Genomic DNA, 21,339 nt, shown 5'->3' with positions numbered 1-21,339 from the left:
GATCGACGTGTTGCAGCCCTGCTCTAGCAAAGCACGAACAGTTCAGAAACAATATGAAATGAGAAAAAAGCTATTTATTAACTGATTAAGTCGTGTTTTAGATTGTTCTCGAAAAACTAATCAGTCACGGCTGATTAGTGGATGAACTCACGGCTGCACAGTGAACCCATTGTTTTTTTTTTTTTGTTTTTTTTTACAGCAGACAGCAGCTCCTCTCTTGAGGGTACTGCGTACCCCCGCTAAATCTTTTGGGGTTACGCAGTACCTGCCGTACCCCCTTACTTTCACCCCTGAGTCTAACTACCAACACGAACAATCTTGCGTTGGTTTCCAAGGAGAACCCGAGAACCGTCTGCCACACACAATATGGCAGACGGTGCTCCATGTTGTAGCAACCTCGCGAGGAAGCTATGAAACTTTAGTTCCGTGTATGTTTCACATCGGACCTTTCAAGCGACGGGCTGCCTTGTGTGCCTAGCCGAGAGGTTGTCCTCTACGAGATTAGGAATCGCAGTTTTACAAATTACTACATGTTAGCAGTGGTTTGTCTTTCCTGAGTTGAAGATAAAGTTGAAGGTGAAAGGATGACATCCAGAGGGACGCCCAGCCGCTTCCTGAAGAGCGTTCTTCAGAACGGCGTGGGCCGATACGTGTGTCAACTGAAACGGGTCTCCATCATGTTCTCCAAGAAGTCTCCTAGCGCACTGGGAGTCAGGTAAAAAAAAAAAAAAAAAAATATATATATATATATATATACTAAATTGGTATTTTACTCCTTTGCACATTTACATATTGTCTATGTACAACCGCAGACTTTAACGATTTATTAGAATTTTACGTGAAAGACTGACAGAGTGTCATTTTATAAAGCCACTGTCCTTCAGACAGACTGTTTAGTAAGTAGATTCCATCTGTGTGTAATTTAATCTCACTATAAATCCAGAAGTTTGTTTACATGACAATGTACTTAAAGTTCCAGCTGGAACTGTCAAAGCTAGTGACCTATTTTCATTGTAAGAAATGTTGTCAAATATCTACTGAAATGTTGCATGCTTTACTTTATTTCTTAAAACATGCCCTATTTGTAGAACTGCCTACAAACTAGTTCATCTTCTCCTCCTGTAGGGATTTCATTGAGGAGGGAGTGGTGGATTATGCCAAGAAGAACCCTGGGACTGTTGTTTATGTTTCTCCTCAGCTCTGTAATATCCCTAAAGTAGTTGCAGAGTACTGTAAGTACCCACAATATTGACTAAATATCGAATTGGTCTTCTCGTGATGGTTTTATTTTATTCGTACTGTAGTTATGTGATTAATAATTGGCAAAAATGTCCCTATTGTTCCAAAGATCATCACAAAAAAGAATAAGGGCAAAGCATTGTGTTCTCTTGAAAGCATTTTGAAATCCTTACGCATGGGGCTCCGGTTATTAATGTTTAGATAAAATATTTGAAAAAAGTCACATTTCAAACTCGGACTCAGGCTGTCTCTTATCATGCAGGTCTCTTCAAAAGTTTACATGCGCTCATAAAATTGCTTGATTGCCATGTAATTCGGAAGCGTTTAAAATGATTTGACTAGATTTTAAGCCACTTAAAGAAGTTTGTTCAATGTTTTTATTTTAAATAAGATCTGGGTTTCATTACAAAATTGATCAATTTGTGACTGCGACGTTGCATTCCCATGACAAATTCAGACTTTTTCCGTTCCTTCATAGATATGCAACTAAGAGTAAATTCTATGTAAATTTTGCACATTAAGATATCTAATAATATAGCAGGAACCAGAACAAACTAAATGAAAAAAAAAAACATTCATGAAGCAAAATGCAAATGCCATATCACTGTGTAAAAAATTAGCTAATTATGAGAAAGTGTGAACTGTGATGTAACACTCTTAATGTACTGCAGGGGGCAGTATGTTGCCCCTTTTCTAAGATTCCTTCTCAGGAACAAGACATAGATCGTTATCTATGTCTTGTTTCTGTCAGAGTTACATGTTTGTCTTGTTCCCATTCAGTCTCTCACCACATGACGCATTTATTCTCCCACCCTGCAGTAAATGGTAACACGAAGGAGGAGCTGCTCACCAACAAAACATCGCAGCAGGTCTTAGAGGTTCTCACCAAGCTGACCGACCAATCTGGCCAGGACATCATCCGCATCCGCAAGCCGTATCACACCGACAGTCCCAGCATCCAGGGCCAGTGGCACCCTTTCACGCACCGCCCCCCATCTGTCGGCCTCATCAGACCACAGAACCAACGTGTAGAATAAAGACTTCCTAGTGGTTATTGTTGGGACAGTTTCCAGAAACTAATGAGGCTCGTCTTCAGGTCATATCCTGAGGTTCCTACAGAGAAAACCCACTTCTGACAAGTGTGCTGTTATTATGTCTTCAGATACATTTGAAGCTAGCACGTTTAATGTTGATCGTTTTTTGTGTTTTTTATATGTATATGATGCATTGTATTAAAATAAAAAAAAGTTAAAATAAATTATCTAGCGCTATTTCATATTTCATGGACTGAGCAGCAGCTTCTCAAAATGAGCTGAACAGAACAAAATTCTTGAACTTCTGGTTGATCTCGGGGCTTAATAGCTTTGTGAACACAAACACAAAGGCATATTTTTTATAGCCTTTATGTATTTTGTCACATTATACTAAAAAAATTCAATGTGTTTGATGTGAATTTTATGTAATAGACCAATACAAAAGTGGTCCACAATTATAAATTGGAAGGCTAAGGATACATGGTTTTTAATTTTTATTTTTTTTTACAAGTAATCTGAAGCAGCAGCCTTTCAGTGGAATTCATATGATCTTTACACATCTGTAGACACATTTTCTTTTATATAACTTCGTCTGTCACATCCCAATAAAATGTAATCAATAAATTCCATGTTGTAACTTTACGAAAAGTTAAAAGAAAGATGAATGTTGTGAGGTGCATCACATGGAATGATTTTTTTATCTAAGATTTGAAGGTGTTCCTTATGCACATGCTTAAATGCCCCAAAGCTTGATGACAGATGGCTGTGTGATAGCTGGAGGAGCAACAGTCTTTTATCATCAGATCCTACTGTCCTCTGTATAATGACCTTTAAGAGTAACCAGATACTTACTGCTGTAGCATGAGTTTTTTTTAATTTTATTTGTATCAAACCTAACGAGCCGTGTATACAGGCTACCGATCCAGCTTTTTTTATTTTTTTCAAATCCCAAGCCCTAATTCATCATTTCTGAGAGGAAAAGCTGGCGATGACCTCAGTGATGTTCTTGACTAGTAAGCATACAATTACAAGTCGATCGTTGCCACAGGAATACAAATAAGCGTATATTTTCGGAACGATCAGAGACATCTCAGGAGTGAATCATTCCAATTTGACATTTTATGGAAAATTTACAAGACAGTGGAATGGTTTTAAACCAGGGGCTGCACAGTGGCGCAATTGGTAGAGCTGTTGCCTTGCAGCAAGAAGGTTCTGGGTTCGATTGCCGGCCCCGGTCTTTCTGCATAGAGTTTACATGTTCTCCCTGTGCATGCGTGGGTTTTCTCCAGGTACTCCAGTTTCCTCCCACAGTCCAAAAACATGACTGTCAGGTTAATTGGCCTCTCCAAATTGCCCCTAGGTGTGAGTGTGTGTGTGCATGGTTGTGTGTCTCTGTGTTGCCCTGTGACAGACTGGCGACCTGTCCAGGGTGAACCCCGCCTCTCACCCGGTACGCTAGCTGAAGATAGGCACCAGCACCCATCCTGACCCCACTGAGGGACAAGGGTGTAAGAAAATGGATGGATGGATGGTTTTAAACCACCATTGTGTCTTTGTATTTACCTTTAGAGCAGGCAAACTTTCTTGTATTCTTTTAATGTTGCAACAGTTCTCCATGATTTCTGAAAAGTTTTGGGGGTTTTTGTCAGCCGCTGGTTATTAGCCTGGATGAGAATGTTGGTATCTAGAATGTGAAGAGAGAATCAAACTGCAGAAAGGTGTATCAAGTTGGAGTCTCCTTAACAGTCATTAGATATTATCTACAGGTGCATCTCAATTAATCACAATATTGCTAAAATGTTAATTTAGCAATTCAAATAAAAATGTCATACCAATTTAATGGGACCTGAGGTGATTGGACCTGAACTCTGTCCCTGGATGCAGATTTGTTTTCACTCTCGGATCTGCATCTTACATCATCACGATCGCATGTAAGTGAAAATCAGAGCTGTTCGTCCAGAAAAAAACAAAAAAAAACAGACAGAGCAAATGCTCTCAGCTGTTTTAGCTCTTTAAGAAAAGAAAAGACTTGGGAATTGAAAATTCTTCTGATTCATTTTCACCTCCTTCCCTTTAATCTAACTGTTGCACCAATTAAAGACATCACATCCGCTGCTCTCCCTGAGGCGAGCTGGCACAGCTTGACCCAAGCAAGGACATTAAAGGCTCTAAATAAAGTTGCTGTTGCTAAGCTACTGCTCTGAAAAATGGTAATTTTACCCCCCCACCACCCCTCTTCTTCTTCTTCTTCTTCTCTGGGCTTATGTTTTACCTCTGCCCTGACATATTCATGCAGAAATGTAAATGACTCTGGGACTCATTGTCCCACCGGAAAACACCGGCCTCCTCTCTTGCCACGAGCTGAAAACAAACAAGCCGTCTTGAGAGTAAGATTCAGTTTGAACATGTCTTACATGTAATTTCACAATTTCCCCCTTTAGGCTGTTGACACTCATTTCCTGTATTTTTTGTTTTTTTTTCTCAAAGCTAAACATAACCCAAGCTATTGTTGTTGTTTCTATTATTCTCAGAAAAACCAGCGGCCGTTTAATGAGGTGAAATGAATAAGACATGAGACTCAAAAAGAAAAAAAAAATAAAATAAAATAATAATGCATATATATATAGATAGATTAGGGTAATTTACTATTTTACAGTAAGAGAGGACATAAGTTCAGACCGAAAGGAAATACAGATTTATGTCAAATAGAAGAAAAACAGATGGAACTGGTCACTGTTAACAGGAGATTTTACATCATTTTTGAAATACACATTAATAAACAGCACAGATAATGGAAGCCATTAAATAAATCAAGTAACATTGCACTTCCACATATATCATAAAGTATAAATAAATGACAGTGACTTAAGCCAAAGATATAAGTTTGCATTGTAGTTTTCCACACAGTGCTGCGTGCATATCTTCGTAACTGGATATTCTACTGAGAAACAAGTAACAAATTAAAAAAAACTGTAGGTGTTTAGTTTTCATTTGAAATGACAAAATATTCGACTAAATGCAAATGTTAATAAAAACCTGGATGTATTTTAATTTGATATTTTGCTCGTTAAACAGATTATCCAGTGGCCAAAAAATGCACGTATTGACTTCTTCACTCAAACTTCAAATAAACAAAACGAAGCAGCAGAGGCTTAGGATTCAGTATGGACATGCATGAGTTGTTCAGAAGAAAAACTGAGCACGATAATTTTCTGTTTATCTAACACCAGAGGAAGCAGCGTTGTATCACTTTACATGTGCTACAAAATACAACTTTTTACAACTTTGATTTTAAATAAAACTGTACCCTATAAATATATAGCATTATAGATTAGCTGGAAGTATAAAAATATCCTTAGTTATGTGCTAAGCATCAACATAGAAACTCGTTGCCTCTTTCCTGCACCTGCAAAAACACAAACATGAGTGTTCTAGGAAATTTGGCTCAAATTGATTAGCAATCACTCATAAACTCAACAGGGTCCTTGAGAGCGAATGGATGGATAAAAGTTTAATGTAACGGTAATGGGATGAGGAAATTGTGGAGGCAGCAGAGCAAAAGTTTTTAAAAAAAGAAATGAGATGACAAAAAACAAGGATTGAAGCATGAAATACATCTACTCTGGAAGAGATGTTTTTCTGCAGAATCAAAAGCATCCTAAAGGCAAAGAAAAGGAAAAATAAAAACACTTTTGCAACTTCTTTAAGCGTTATTAAAAATAGTTGATTAGTGATATTCTGTTTGATTTTACGTGGGAATCAGATGTCACAGTTGAACTTGAGCCCATTTTATTTATTCAGTAAAAACAAGCAGGATCTGCTAAATGCCGAGGCGCTAAGTACTGTTAGCAATCCCAGCTGATTCAAATCATAAGGAAACTTGTTTATGAATCTACATTTTACAGTGCTGTGCGTGCTGTTGGTTTAATGTGATGCAAACCGTCAGAAATAAAAATAAACAGTTTATACTTCCAACTCCCACTAGTTTCACATGTGCAGCAGCTGTTTGCATCTTGATAAACCAATAACAAGCAATGTACCGTGTGATCTATTGAGTGTCTGAACCGAGACGAAAAAAAAAAAAAAAGAAACCCACTGGTTTTCCAATTTGCAAATGAAACACACTCTACTGATATGACGACATTCCCACGTCCACTGTGATTGATTCATGAGACTATGCACACTGTGAATCAGTTAGAAGTTGGTTGAGCAGCGGGATTTTCTGATAGCACATCCAATTCCATTTGAAGGTCCGATTGTCCAAGTTTTAACTTGGATAAATAAAATGCTTTTGTTGAAAGTCAAAATCTGAAATGAATTTAGGGTTGGCGGTGAAAAACATATAAAATGTGCTGTGAAAATCAGGATGAAACCCTTAATTTGTACCTGTGGAAATGTATATTTCAGTAAGCCATTGGTACATACAGTATTTTGCAATCCTTACATCTGACCATGTTCCTTAAATGTTTGCACAAAAGGGAAAATAATATGTTGTCGTTAGTTTGTATTGGTTATAATAATTAGCAATACGACAAGCAGCTATCCCAAATAGTTTCGTGATTCTCAGCTGGTTCAAGCCAAACTGGGTTGAAAACTCATTTTCAGATCTGATTTCTGTGGCAAATCAAACATAGCATAACTGCTTCCCGTGCAGACTAACTTCTACAATCACTACAGTTCAATAATAGTATATTTCTCTGAATTTTATATGCAGAAACTTTGAAGGAACATGTTGAACACATTTGTACAGCACACCCTCAATTAGTGAAATACAACTTTTTAGAACTCAAATTACACAGTTTTGCTATATTTCAATCACTGTAAAGAAGTATTCAACGGATTAACTCGGATTTTTTAGATAACGTTAAGAAATGCTCCAAGCAACTGAGTGAGGCTTGAATTGACAAGCAAAGAAAAGAAAATCTGTGCACAAAGACCAAATGGTCTTGTACCCAAAAAGGCTGCATCAGCCTACAGAGACGGCAGGAACACAGGAAGCCTAAATGCTCCTGCCCTCTCTTTGTGAAGGTGAGCCACGCTGCGCTGCTCTGACTTATGCACTGCAAGCCACGAGAGAGGCCTGCCGCTGCTGAGCTACAAGAGCTGACTCGACACCTTCCTGGGAAGACAGACATTTGTTCACAAACGACCGTGACATGTTTGCAAACTGCTCACAGATTCATTTCAGTCATCGTATATTATACAGTCTGTATTTAATCACAGGGATGCTCACCTTGCCATGGAAATACTGTGAGCTCTGCAGCTTTTGGTTGTTTTTTGGCATCATGCTGCATGTCCGGTCTAAAATTTTGCCACCTGCAGCTTTTTTTTCTCTCTTTTTACTGCAGAGGACAAACTTGTGTGCTAATACTCTATTTATACCGATTTCAGGATAAAACAGACATTCTTTGATTCTGAAACAGCCAACTAACTATTTTCTTCTGCATCAACATTACATTTTACTAAAAAGACAAAGATGGCAAGGACGTGGAGGAAAAAACTAAAGGGGTCGGGGTAATTGCTGAAATGATTACAATAGTGATAAACAGAACAAGACAAAAAGTTTTTAAAAAAGTGACTAAATTATAATGAATTATAAATGAACAATATTAACATGTAAAATTGTTTCTCAGCTGCTGATGCTCCTTGTGTGTATGTAATTGTGAGAATGCACCTGCTGCCATGTGACTATTATGCTCTGTGTATTTGTGAATGCTGGTATGTAAGTGTGCAGAGAAATGGAGGCAAAAGTTGCCTGCATTTTAAATGTGGGTGGAGTCATAGTCATGAATAAGAAACATATTTACTGTATTTTATCTATTTTCCTTCAGGGTGCGCTGTGTTTTTTAAAAGCCACAAAGTCCGTCTGCAGTATTTAGATAAATCAGTTAATCCAGCTGAATACTGACTCCTCCTTTCACACACAGCACATTTCCTTAAATGCAGTTTTGTTTCCCCTCCGCCCCCACATAAATGGCGGAAAGTAAGAAACAAGCAATAGCCCAGCTGCAGCTGTTTTTACAGACGCAATATACTGAGCCATGTTTAAACAAGAGACAAGACAAAAATAGTGTTTTAAGTGAACACACAGAAATATATGTTTCATACAAAATTTCTCAAGTGATACTTCAAGCACAATGCTCATTTCACAAAAATGTATTTGTGTCACAGATTCGTCTCCAAGCTTCCTTTCTTCCTCCATTCAGAGTGGGAACACAGAGATCCAATGCTTCCTCATAATAATTAAGAAATAGTGTGAACTGACGTCTGCAGCAGGAAATATGCTGGAAGAATCACTTAAACCTTTTATGTTTCCCTCCTGTAATTTGAATTCGATTGCATATTTCCAAAAATTACTGTGGTTTTAAAAAATTATGTACCGTTTTTGCTTCAAACCATTTTTCGGTGGTGGTGAATTGTTGCGGCTTAATAGAATGTGGACCTTCTAAAGCCTTAAAGAAACATATTAGTGACGATATCTGAACAAAATATACAGTAGTTATTAAGAAATAAAGAGGGAAATTTTTTTTAGCAGTTTTTACATAGGGTGTACATGAAAAGAGAGTCCAGAGAGAAGAGAATAAGTTAGTAAAAGCAGGACTGATGCAACAGTGATGATGCAGGGAGTGGAGGCACACAAGGCCGATGAGTTTAACCAACCAGGGTCAACCATTTGAAGTAATTTGGGCGTGCTGTTCACTACGGGGTGAAGAAGAAATGGTCGCGATCAGTGTCAAGGGTGACAGAAGGGTGGAAACAAGACTCTCTGTAATGATGGTTAGCAAAAGTATTCCCTCCTCTTTACTCTGATACTGCTAGAATCCAGTGCTCTTGCATCAAATTTCAGACAAAACTGATATTTTTGGCCCGGCATTGTGGTGGCACTGGCAGCATCATACTGTAGGAATACTTTTATTTAGCAGGGAGGAAGAGGCATTTTCAGACTTTAAATGGGACGATTGGATGGAGCTAAATACAGGGCAAGAGAAGAAAACCTGTTAAAGGCTGCAACACACTTGAGACAGAGGCAAAGGTTCACTTTTCAGCAGGAAAGAAGAATAGTCGATGGTTTCGGTCTCAAGACATGCAAACCTCTGAAGACTTGCAACTGTAGCCATACGAAAGGTAGTATTGACTCATAAGAACTGAATGCAAATGTGCGGCACACTTCTCAGATTGTATTTCTAAAACACTTTGGATGGAGAACCTGTCACTTTCCTTCTAATTCACAATGACTTCAGTCTAGATTCTAGCTATTGTCTTGGTAAATAACAAAAATACTTGTAATAGTTTGTGGTTGTGCTGTAACAAATGAGTTTCAAAAACATCTTTCACCAAATTTCAGCCATAAATAAGTACTGTTATCCCAAATCAGGAAAAATGAAACCTCTACTTTTACGAACAACCTCACTTCCTGCCGCAAAGGCGGCCGAGACAGAAAAGAAAAAAACATTGTACAACGGTCTAAGTTCTCAGGATTCAAACTTATTAATGCTAGCAAAGACATTATTTATCTAAACATCCATATGGAGAAGAGTATCCCTTTGTGCTACTCAGAATAAATAATACACAATGTTTAAACTTCTCAAAAATCTCAAAAAAAAAAAAAAATCCAGTGATTCATTGCAATGCAACTCCCATCGTCCCTAAACCTCCGCAGAGTTCAATGAGGTGACATCGTCCCGCTCCCATTTGCTTTATTTTAGTGCAAATTCTTCACAGCTGCTAAGCTTGTTTCAGTCACTCCGGTTCTTTTGGTCCATCACAAAGAGAACTCATGGACTCTCTCCAGACGCAGGAGCTTCCATGTTTTCAATTTCAGCTTCTCCCCACACCGAACATCTCCGTTTGGGTTACAAATAAATAAGTTGGACCAAAAATATTGACCGGAGCGTCCTAGATGGAGCTCTCATCGGGATGCATGTCCAGCTGTGTGTGGTTCCTTTGTTCCAGGATCCGGTTGAGCTCCTCCGTGAATGAGTGGTAGAGCGGTGACATGCCCTCRGGGTCGGCCTGCCTCAGCAGCACGTAGCTATTCCCGTTCATCTTCCTCAGCACGCTGGGCAGCGTGGCCGACAGCCCGTTGGCGTAGTCCATGTTCGGAAGCGGAGGCGGGTTGGGGAGAGGGGGAGCTGGCGGCGGCGTTTTGGCCGGGGACATCTGGTCGTCGCCGGGAATTATCTGCAGGAAGCTGTCGTTGAAGTCCCCGAAGGTCGGCACCGAGATGGAGCGCCGGCCCTGGCGTCCGTTGCAGTGGCTGGAGATGGTTTTGAGCTCCAGATGGGAGCTCCTCTTTCTATCCGAGGCCCCAAGAACATTCTGATGGGAGAACTTCCGACTCCGACTCACCCGTCTGGTGCAGAAGCTTACGTAGAGCAACACCACAGTTAACACTATGCAAAGCCCTCCCAGAACCGCCACCAGAGAAATGTAGATGGCCTCCATGTGTCTGTAGGTCTGGAAATTGGCTCCTGGCGGCAGCGGTGCTGGCGGCGAGGGCAGAGGCTGCTCAGTGGGGCTGGCGGTGGAGAAAACCACCGGGCTGGAGACGGTAGTGGGTTCTGTGGAGTCTGTGGGCTCCACTGGGAAGTATGGATCTGTGTGAACCTTCACTGTGTAAAGATAAACCAGCACCGAAACTCCGTTCTCCACTGCGAAGCAGCGATATGAGCCACCTTGCTGGGTGCGAGCACCTATTATAAGCAGCCCATCCGTCCCAACGCGGTAGCCTGTGTTCAACCCGTATCCCTGGAGCTCCTTGCCATTTAGCGTCCAGCGCGGAGTTGCCAGGTTGGAGCGAAGCTCGCACTGGAGCAGCACATCGTCCCCCGACATCACAGCCCGTCTCCGATGGATCACTGAGTAACAGAAAAGGACAGCAACGGATGAAGAACGCGACGGAGACGAACATCGAACAAGATGTCAGGTCACAGAGGTTGCACGTTTTAAAAGCGCAGAGTGGAGTTAAGGCATCACTTTCTATCACATCTCACATGCTTCTTTAAATGTAGCGAGCCCCGCAGTGCAGCAGCAGGACCGCCTGACCTCCAGCAAGAGAGGAGCTGATTAAAATGTGTATGCTGGGACCTGGGGGATGGGTGAGGAACGTGCACCTAATGAAATCCCTCCACAAATGCTAACAGCTCGGGCTTTTTCAGGCAGAATAAGAAGGACTCTTTTAACCCCTTAATCTGAGTGTGAAAAAAATTAGGAAAACTCATCAAAGAAGGGCGGGAGGCAAATTAAGTATTGAACTTTTTAAAACTTAAAGGAGTCGGGGCTGTTGAATAATGGATTTATAATAATTGCAAGGGTGTGTGTGTGTGTGTGTGTGTGTGTGTGTGTGTGTGCGTGCGTGCGTGCGTGTGTTGTAAGACATACCATTTCCTGGATTCTCTTTACAGCCTCTGGTTCCTCTAGAGATGTCCTGCGTTAAGTTTGACCTAAAAAAAAAAGGTTTTAGAAAAATATGCATTTAGCTATATTAGAAAGTAACAAACTTAATGAGATTTTAAGAAATGTTCCCAGATACGAAGTTAAAGACAGTATTTCCCATTCACACTTATTCACTATTTTAAGTTGGTCCATGAAATGAAATACAATCCCAAGAAAAATATTTTGATGTTTGTACTTGAGACTTGATAAAATACGAATGTCTTTTTGTAAAAAAAAAAAAAAAAAAAACTCACATTTTAGAAAATTGTTTCCAATTAGTTAATGTGTTTTTTTTTGTTTTTTTTTTAAAGCAGTGATAGTTTGCAACATACAAAATACACTGCTACCAGTCGGTCACTCTTAAAACTTTTGTCCATGACAAAGCAGATGATTTCTTTAAATTCAAACTTATCTAAACCAAATGCCCAGCAGCAATATTTTTGCAAGTATTTTCATGCTGCAGAACATTTTGCATTGCTTGAGCTCACTGCAATCTACTGGCAGAGGGAGCCTCCGGACTTGGATGCTTTACTCGCTTTAATGAATAGTGGGTGAGCAAATCTCTTCCAGCACCATATCTGCTCTCCAACACCAAAGAACAGGCTGTTCCATTGTGATGGCAAGCCACACAGGGTAAGATCCACACCTCATCATAAGTTGCTTTTGACTTTAGTTTGTTTTGTAAATTTAAGTATTCTTTAGATTTTCTTCCACCTTTCAATGTTTATATGGAGTGCACACATATTAACAATGCAAGGTCTAAATTTAATTATGTTGTATTAATATTGTTATCTTTGTTTGAGTTACCTGGGTGTTTGGCTCCCCTCCCTGGTGGACAAAAGGTTCCTGAACTACTGCTGATGGCCTCATTGGACTGAACCACCTATGTCATGCTGGGGGGTGTTTTTTGGGTTTATTTCATTGTTTGTGTTAGTTGTCAGGTGGCAGCCATTTTGTTTTCCCCTATTGTGTCCACATGGTTTAGCTAAACCAGTATTTAAATCCCCTTATGTCTCATTTCAGTTAGGTTAGTTTGTTGTCTTGTCAGTTATGTCTTGAGTTTAGTAATTTATGTTGACCTCTTTTATTGGCATGCCTGTTTAATTGTTATGTTAACTTTTTGTTCATACTTTTGGGTAAAGAAAAACCCACATTTTTGAATTCAACACCTGTGTTCTGCACTTTGTACTGTCTGGTCCCTGACATCCATACACTTTGTAAAAGATTGGTTTTAGATATCAAACATGTATGATTTGTAAGATGTTTCATTATTATTCTGCTCTTTGTGCTGTTTTCCCCCCTCACCCCCCAGCAGCAATCATGGGTACAACAAATCCACAGGAGTGCCAGAAGTGTTTGCTGCAGTAATGAAGATTAAGATGTCTGCTGCTCACCGATGCAGAGTGAATGAGGAGAGACAGTCCCACATGGAGGACTGAGCACACTGTATGTGTTTGTTTTGGACGGCTTTACACTTTGTGATTCCGCTGGTTTATGGCTGGCTGCACGGTGGAACCGCGGTTTACATGTTCTCCCTCTGCGTGCGTGGTGTTCTCTCTGGGTACTCTGGCTACTTCTCACAGTCGAAAAACCCGGCTGTTGGGGTGAATTGGTTCCTCCAAATTGCCCTGCTCTAAATTGTGTGTCTGCATGTTTGCTTGTCTTCATCTATGATTGTTGGAGATAGGCACCAGCCCCCCACATAGCACTCACCCCTCACAACTCTGCATGGATAAGTGGCTCTTGATGATGGAAGGAAGGTATATGTGGCTGAACCACTGGTATTTGACACTTTAACATCAAAACGACTGAGGTTACACTTACAGAGATCCCCAGTGTGACAAATGGTTGCGTCTGCCTTCAACAAGCTCCCTAAGCCCAAGGCCCACATGGAAATATTATTTTGAAACATAAATGTAAAAAAAAAAAAAAAAAGTGATATACAACATCAAACAGATTTTAACTAATTACTGTTCAAGTTTTGAATTTCTATAACAAATTATATATTATTCCTAATTACATGCTCCGCCTACTGCATTCTTTCTCATTTATCCATCCAAACTATCAAACCTTTTTTTTTCTGCTGAAGCTCCTGCTGAGTTTCACAGAAGTGATTAAAAAAAACATAATTAAGGCCATCCACAGTGTCTTAGACCTGTTTTCACAGAAACTGCTTTGGACGAGAAGAGGCTGCGTATAAATGATTAATCATGCTTTGATATTGCTGTTGGGACAGAGGGAGGATACGCATCCAGACCGAAGCGCTGTAAAAGTTGTAAATCTGTTAATAAGCTCAGTGAATATGATTTAACCATATATTGAAGCTTTTTCAGTTTACACTGAAAACTAAAAAAGAGTTGGTGGAAATGTAAATGGCATATAAAATAATAGATGTAGAAAATAAAGGATGTAGATTTATAATCTCTTTTTTTTTTCATGAGTGTGATCTCTGTTTTGTGTATGCGCCTCCATAAAAAAACGCTGCGCATCTGTAGGTGCTTTTGCGTCCTTGTTGCCTGACCTTTGCAGACGTGACGATATTTCCACACACACTCTCCCGTCCCAGCCGCAAAATGGGTCTCTGGCAAATACGCAGTCATAGCAGGAAGTGTATCTCTGACAGGCGGACATTGGCACCTGGATCACGCCAGAGTGGGAGCCGATGTAGATGCTCCTCTGTCAAACCAAAAAGAAAAACAGTTGATGAACTAAATTATTTCAACTTTGGCTTGACTCCACAGCTGTTGTGCCTATACAATGACAAGAGTGCAATGCACAGTTAGAAGATCCTCAGAAAGCCTTATGCAACTGCTGATCAAAATTGCTTTTAAATGCAAAAATAAATTCTGAAAACCTGATAGAAAAACAAGAGGGATGACTCAAGGCACTGAATCTGTAAATACCTGTACTGCAGATATCACCATGCTCTCTATTGGCTGTGGCTTGGCAAATATCTGCAGCTCCTCTATGATATGCGTCTCTCCGTCGACTTCCACGGCTTTGTGCAACCACCCGTCATCTACGAGACAAGACACACAAGTTACGCTAAAGACGATGAAGATTAGAAACAGTCACTGTTGGGAGTTGACTGAACTTCACCTGTTCCCAGAAACAAGACAGTGTGAAGGTTTTCATCCAGCGCCGGCTCCTTGTGCACGGCGATCTTGACGTAGTTGATGCTCCTCTTGAACATGAGTGGCCGCAGGTCTACTGGGTGAACCTGCTTAGCCATCAGCGGGTGCCTCCTGGCGAACGTGAGCACGCTGTCTGGGAGGTCTCGAGAGGAGTTTATGCCCTGGGACCTGTGTACGTCTGTTATGCACTGCAGGGGAAAAACATAATCCAAGTGTTTTACCTGTAAAAGGTTGATAAAAAAAATCTCTCAGAGTTCAGAGAAGTAAGAGATGGAAACTTACCGAACCAGGTCTTGGCTCCGGAACCTTCCCTGTATATTCCCTCCACTTCGAGTCCTGCACCTCCATGTATGGTCCTTCAAACACTCTGCGCACATCTGAGAAGGCGTATTGGCAGATGGCGGATGCTTTGATATTCTTCCTGAAATATAATCCAACACCCCAAAGACATGTCCAGAGGACACCCGTCAGGATTGATGATACAGAGAGATCTAAGAAGAAACTGCCGCCGCCGCCGAGATCCACTTTCAGACACAGTTCAGATCATCAGTGACAAGTCAAAGATCAGTAGGAAGTTATCCTATTCATCCAGAAACGTGCAGCCAGGATGAAAAGCCTAATCTTTTTAAGAAAACAGACAGCAGACGCAGGTTTCCCAGTTTGTTTCCCAGTATCTAGTCCCATCATCCACACCAGGAACAACCATTGATTCTCTTCACCAGATTTGCAAAAACTAAAACAACTCCCTCCCTCTGAGTCATAAGCAGAACTGATCCGTTTTTGGTGTTTGTTACCAAACCTGTGAAAAGACAAGATCAGAAACTGGTAATCACAAACCAGGTGGCTCCCAGTCTGGTTCCCTAAAGGCGAGATTAGTAAACTGAGGGAGTAAGAGAGGGAAATAAAAGGCTGTGCGTCAGATTCTTAAATCCATTGTGTCCCCACGTCAGTCATCAAAGCATTCGCCTGAGAAAAATGAGAACCAAGTGAAACCTGAGTCTTCGAGCCTCACAACCGGTGACCAGTATGGCTCAGGGGCTTACTCATTCTTCCACGTTTGAGCTGATGTACATTTTAGGAAGAAAGAAAAGTAATAAAGAGAAGAAATAAAGAATTTCCACTGCCATTTCATTGTAAATATTTTTGACTGTTTTTCAGTTCGTAATAACTCCTTATCTTTTATTTTATTTTTTTATGTGCACCATTTATTGCTTTTGTCCAAAACTAATTTGGAAACTAATTATATCACATTAATATATGGAGGTTACCTTCTTATATTCAGCTCTTATTGATTTGACAAGTGAAACATTTCCCAACAGACAAAATAAACCATTCCGGCTCCGTTTTTATTCAAGAAGTAGGACTTCTCCCACTTTCAATTATTTGAACTCACATACACACTCACTCTTACCATTCCAAGCCAAAAACGCCATAAAAGATGCTGCTTTGCACGTCTCTCCCCTGCAGGACAAACACATCCCGCAGGATATTGAGGTGAAGCTCATATTCTGGGACTGAACACACCATTCTGGCCTTAAGAAAGGTGGTCCACTTCCGCTGCAGAGTCCTCTGGCCACCCCAGTCATTCTGCAGGCAGAGGAAGCAACGGACACATAGACACCAGATTGAGTGGATACATTCTTTTTGACTGCACAGAAACTACACAAAAGCCACTTCAGATTAAGCTCAAGATCAAGCAGAATATTTAATTAAGAAGTTACACATTCTGAGCCTTTTTCCGGTTTTATCTGATAGTAGTTTACAGTTTACAAAAGGTGATTCTCAGAAAATGACAACATTATATGAGACACATTTTTTTTAAATATTAATTTTTACAAAGAGAGGTATGTTACGCTATGGTCATACTATGACCTTTACACTCATATGGTACTCACAATCTGTTTGTTGCAGATCTGCATGACATTAGTTTAGCATTTTGGTCTGTTTGTGGTCTTATGTGTGTTAGTATTTCCCCCCTGTCCTACATTTCCGGTTATTTTAGGTGTCTACTCTTGTTCTGCTGGTACCTTCTTCTCTGAGCATCAGTTCTCTGCACTCCTGCAACTGTCTCTCACTCGTGTTATACTCCAGTAATCATCGACCTCCCCAGCAGAAATAGCTCTGAGTTTTATCAATCAGCATGAGCTCGTCTGTTGCCCCAGTCTCCTGTTGCGTTCAGCCTGGTTTCTAAATCTGTTATTAAATCTTTATTGCACCGTGATCCCGTCTACGTCGCCTCTGCATTTGAGATCCATTACAACCAGAAGCCCTGGAAGCAGAAGACTGCTGACTTGACAGTTGTCCTCCATATGGTTCGTTACACCCTCCGTGAGGCAGGTACCCGACAAAATGCTAATGCAAGAGAAGCTGGTTGTTCAGAGGGCTGAATCCAAGCCTATTAATGGAAACCTCAGGGGAAGGAAAAAATGTGGTGGAGAAATAGGCGCATAACTGCAGCCTTGAGAGGATGGTGAAGCAAAACCCATTCAAGAGTTTTGGGGGAGATTTGCAATGGCACAGACTGTGCCTGGATTCAGAGTTTCAAGAGTCTCTATATGTAGACATATCCTGGACACGGATATTATAACGTTTGTATTCCTTGTGTTTAAGCCACTTCTGACCCAGAGACATCATCAAAAGCATCTTAACTAGGCCGAGCGTTGAATGACCAGAACTACTGCTCCGTGGTCCAAAATTAACTTTTTCAGACGAAAGACGATTTTGCATTCTGCCACGGGAAAAAAAAAGTCCCAGAGCTTAGAGGAAAAACTGAGACAAACAGAATCTAATATGCTTTAACAGTCGGTGATGATTTGAGACACCGTGTCATCTGCTGGTGTTAGTCCGTCCGATGTGTTTGCTAGAGCAGTAGTCTGGCAAGAAATGTTAGACTACTTCTTGCCTAAAAAAACCCTTCAGAGACTCAATGGATTATTATCAACATGAGTCGTTGTCTGTTAGCCACAATTATCAAAATCACCAGAAAAATACTACTGAAGTGTATAAATCTGCTGTATGTGCAGTTAGTGTAGATAATGAGTGGGTCTCACTTTCACTGAAATGAACAAACTTTTTAATGATTTTCATATTCATTGAGATGCACCTGCAGTTCTATGCACACTATGGGAGATATATACATCTTATAGATCAGACTGAAACAGCTGCATTTTCCCTAATTACATTTCATGCACAGTGTTAAAGGGTACTACAGCAAAATTGTCCTTTAGTGTTCTTTGCTCAGACATAAACAAAGAGAGAGACACTCATTTTTTGTGTGTCTGGGGCTTTCAGCTTCTTCTTTCTGTGTTTGAGTTGTCGGGGAACGTCTGCCACACATCAGTCCGCACCGCCTGCCTCAGCCTCCCACGCCAAATGGCAAAGTGTTGAAAACCAACATACGCGACACACACACACACACCTTGCATATTAAGACGCTTCCATCAACGCTAATAATATTTCTTTGTAATAAAAAAGGGAAAAGATGAAGACAGTTTTTCACAAAATAAAATGTCACATGAGTTGCTAACAAAGCGCGGTCCTGGATAATCATGAGGAAAATAAGCGTTTCATCCAGAGATGATTCTAGGTTATTATTGTTTACGGAGCTTAAGGGATGTACTGGCAGATTACAATTTCTGTCAATCAAAGCACAAGAAGGGAGGAAGAGTCAAAAATTGCAGCAGAGCAATGTAATATATGCCTGTGGGAAAGAGGATGTGCTCTGCACTGAACAGAAAAGGCACAGAAAAAGAAAAAAAAGATGTTTAGCTGCTGCTGAATATATATATATGGAACATCCAAATAATCAGGGCATCACAATGACTTTGTTATGGCAACGTTTTCTGCTTTTGGGTCAGTGTATGAACCCGAAATGTATGTATTGCACTCCAATTTCTAGTGAAAACAGGCAAGGAACTCGATGACAATAAGGAACACTGGTTAGACTCAGAAAAACAACTCCTCCGTGGTTACAGGCCAGAGGCAAATGTCTGTCTCCTCTATCTGTGGATCTTCCTGCAACCAGCGTGTTGCCTGGCTGGGGACAGCCTCGACACCTGCATGTGCTGCTGTGGCCTACTTCAGACTGAGTTATTACTTTCTCGACTGTTCTGACAACTCTGCAGCTCCGATGAAGCGAGTTGCAAAGACCTTATTACGAAAAAAAATACTCCTTTTTGGACCCAGAACTGACCGCTAAATAAATATTTAACTTTTTTTTTTTAGAAATCCTGTAAAAAAAAAAAAAAAATGCCAGCAGTTGTGTAATCAGTTTTGCCCTAAAGATAAAGCTTGTGTTTTGCAAGTTTGGATTGCTTGGAGGGGCTGTCTCCACCACTCTGAACAAGACTTTGCAAAGCTGCTTCTGAATGAAGCCAATGGCCTCCAGAATAACATCGTGAGGCCAGTTGAGAGATGTTTAGCCTTTCAACTGCAGTATGAAACATTTATTTATATATATATATATATGTGTGTGTTTTTAACATATTTGTTAAAACTGTCAGTGTGGTATGTGACCGATGAACTGTGGAAAAATCGAGCTCTTCCACCTCCTCCCAGTCCTATGTTTATTTAATAAATTAAATCATTTGATAACTTTATTTTTGCTCATCTTTTTTCTGTTAACTGATAAAGTTAGCAAAATACAAAGAGTTGAAAAATGGTAGCCTGTCTGTCCATGGGGCATGAATCACTGCATAACTCAGAATCTATCTGTCTTGAGATTGCTTGCAGTAGCTGCAAAGTTCATGACAGCAACTTTTATACTTTGCAAGAAGCCAAAAGCGATGAATTAACATTTTCTAAGTTTTCTAGTTCTCCCTCAAAAGGGTTCATTTGGCGCTGATACAAAAATCTTTTGAATACTCTCCTGCTCTGACTGATTTGTGTCTTTCGCTGTAATTGGATGTTCCAAAGTCACTATTTTTCTATTCAGTTCTGTTGCAAATTGTCCTTTCTACAGGTTCTAACAATAAGAAATCAAGCTCCATCACAAGTCGAGTCCTTTGATCAATGAAGCAACAATTTCAACATAAAAGCACTCTAACTACACTTACACCAGCATGCAGAGAGAAAAACAAAACAAAAACGAGAAATATATGGTGGTATGATGTCCCACCGCTGAGCACAAGTCAAATGAAGTGAGAGGAGGACATGTAGAGACAGGGAGGATTTGATTTGGTGGGGGAAAAAGAACAAAAAGGGTTTGCTTTTGGAGGTACAAGTTTGTAGGCTTGTGGTTCGCCTAGAAACAGCAGCACAAAAAGAGCTGCGGCAATTAGAGACGTCCAAYTGCTACTTTATTCAGTGAGGACTTGACTGTTAGCAAAGAGCGGCAGCTCACTTCACCCTGAGTCACTGGAGTAACTGGGGAAATAATTTGCTCTTCGATGACTGGTGTTTTTCCTCTTCATGTCTCCCTGTGGCCCTACTAGTAAATCTTTTTTTTTTCTAGGGAGTGCATTAGTATAAACATCTTCACTCGAGCTTTGCCCGGCATGCTCTCTGACCTTGCAGACTCGAGCGACCCGAGACACCTTGGTCTGGCTGGGATAAGCGATCTGCTCCTGGCTTCTCTCCGTGAAGAAAAAGTAGATCTTGTCATCGTCGCCTATGGAGCTGTTGATGCTCTCCTTCAGCAGCACAGAGCCCACGAAGTCTGCCTCTGTACACACGGATCCACATGTCCAAACACAAACCTATTAGCAGCCAGCAAAGGGTCTCCTTGGAAACTGAAGATGGAGCGCTTTAGATATGATTGAATCACAACAAGAACATTTCAGCTGCAGTTCATCTTTTATGTAAATTGTTTTCAGGTCAAGTATTCTGGTTAACAATGAATGAATGAAGTACTTTGCAAAAGTATTCACACTCTTTTTTTTGTTTTACAGGGCAACCACATTTTTTTTTTATTTTTTGTTAATGTAGTTTGAAAATATATGAATGTCTTTTCATAAACAAAACCCTGATATGTTTGTTGTGCATTGATAATTACCCCAAGTAAGTCAATACTGTGTAAAAAACAGTTTTTGCCTAGTTGTTTGGATTGCCAGTTTTGCACATATATTGAATGAAATATCTCTATTAATATACTGAAATATCTCTCCATTATTTGTTATAGTATTGTTCAATCTCAGTCAGATTAGATGGAAAGTGTCAGTGAACATCTATTATTTAAGTCTTGCCACAGAATTTCAGTTGGATTTAGTTCTGAACTTTGACTAGGCCGTTCTAATACATGAATATACTTTGATCTAAACTTTAATTGTAGCTCTGGCTGTACGTCTAAGGTCAGTGTGCTGCTGGATAGTTGACCCATCCACTTGCACTCAGTTATTTGCAGCCACTAGTTTTTTGTTGTTGTTTATTTTCAGGTTTTCCTCACCTGCCACTACCCCATATTTTATTTAGGGGTATCAGGGTAATGGGGTGTAAATATAAATACTTACTACAATTTTATCAATAATAATAATAATCATAAAATGTATATTATTGGCAAT

The 21,339-nt window shown here is 40.2% G+C and overlaps 2 protein-coding genes across 2 annotated transcripts in view; one reads left to right on the top strand and one right to left on the bottom strand.

The window, feature by feature from the left end:
• The first annotated feature begins 429 nt into the window (after positions 1-429).
• mrpl43 (mitochondrial ribosomal protein L43) lies at positions 430-2,510 on the top strand. Its single transcript, XM_008437311.2, has 3 exons — positions 430-715; positions 1,126-1,232; positions 2,059-2,510. Exons 1-3 carry the CDS (start codon positions 585-587, stop codon positions 2,274-2,276), a joined length of 456 nt encoding a protein of 151 aa, XP_008435533.1. The 5' UTR covers positions 430-584; the 3' UTR covers positions 2,277-2,510.
• Positions 2,511-4,895: 2,385 nt separating this feature from the next.
• Positions 4,896-21,339, bottom strand: part of sema4gb (sema domain, immunoglobulin domain (Ig), transmembrane domain (TM) and short cytoplasmic domain, (semaphorin) 4Gb) — a 38,121-nt gene continuing 21,677 nt past the window's right edge. The window contains exons 8-15 of the mRNA XM_008437312.2: positions 20,350-20,504; positions 16,254-16,429; positions 15,125-15,263; positions 14,808-15,030; positions 14,612-14,727; positions 14,230-14,384; positions 11,655-11,716; positions 4,896-11,131 (exon numbers count right to left, since the gene is read on the bottom strand). Of these exons, the coding sequence (XP_008435534.1) occupies positions 10,170-11,131; positions 11,655-11,716; positions 14,230-14,384; positions 14,612-14,727; positions 14,808-15,030; positions 15,125-15,263; positions 16,254-16,429; positions 20,350-20,504 (1,988 nt within the window). The 3' untranslated portion in view covers positions 4,896-10,169. The remainder of the gene's footprint in view (positions 11,132-11,654; positions 11,717-14,229; positions 14,385-14,611; positions 14,728-14,807; positions 15,031-15,124; positions 15,264-16,253; positions 16,430-20,349; positions 20,505-21,339) is intronic.

The sequence above is a fragment of the Poecilia reticulata genome, linkage group LG19, assembly GCF_000633615.1.
Source record: "Poecilia reticulata strain Guanapo linkage group LG19, Guppy_female_1.0+MT, whole genome shotgun sequence".
NCBI lineage: Eukaryota > Metazoa > Chordata > Actinopteri > Cyprinodontiformes > Poeciliidae > Poecilia > Poecilia reticulata.
This window is presented reverse-complemented; position numbering and strand designations above follow the sequence as displayed.

Excerpts from the sequence above, each read along its gene's own strand:
- mrpl43 (XM_008437311.2), top strand. The coding sequence starts at position 585 with ATGACATCCAGAGGGACGCCCAGCCGCTTCCTGAAGAGCGTTCTTCAG. Across the intron at positions 716-1,125 it reads CCTAGCGCACTGGGAGTCAG|GGATTTCATTGAGGAGGGAG; the intron begins GTAAAAAAAAAA and ends CTCCTCCTGTAG. Across the intron at positions 1,233-2,058 it reads TAAAGTAGTTGCAGAGTACT|TAAATGGTAACACGAAGGAG; the intron begins GTAAGTACCCAC and ends CCCACCCTGCAG.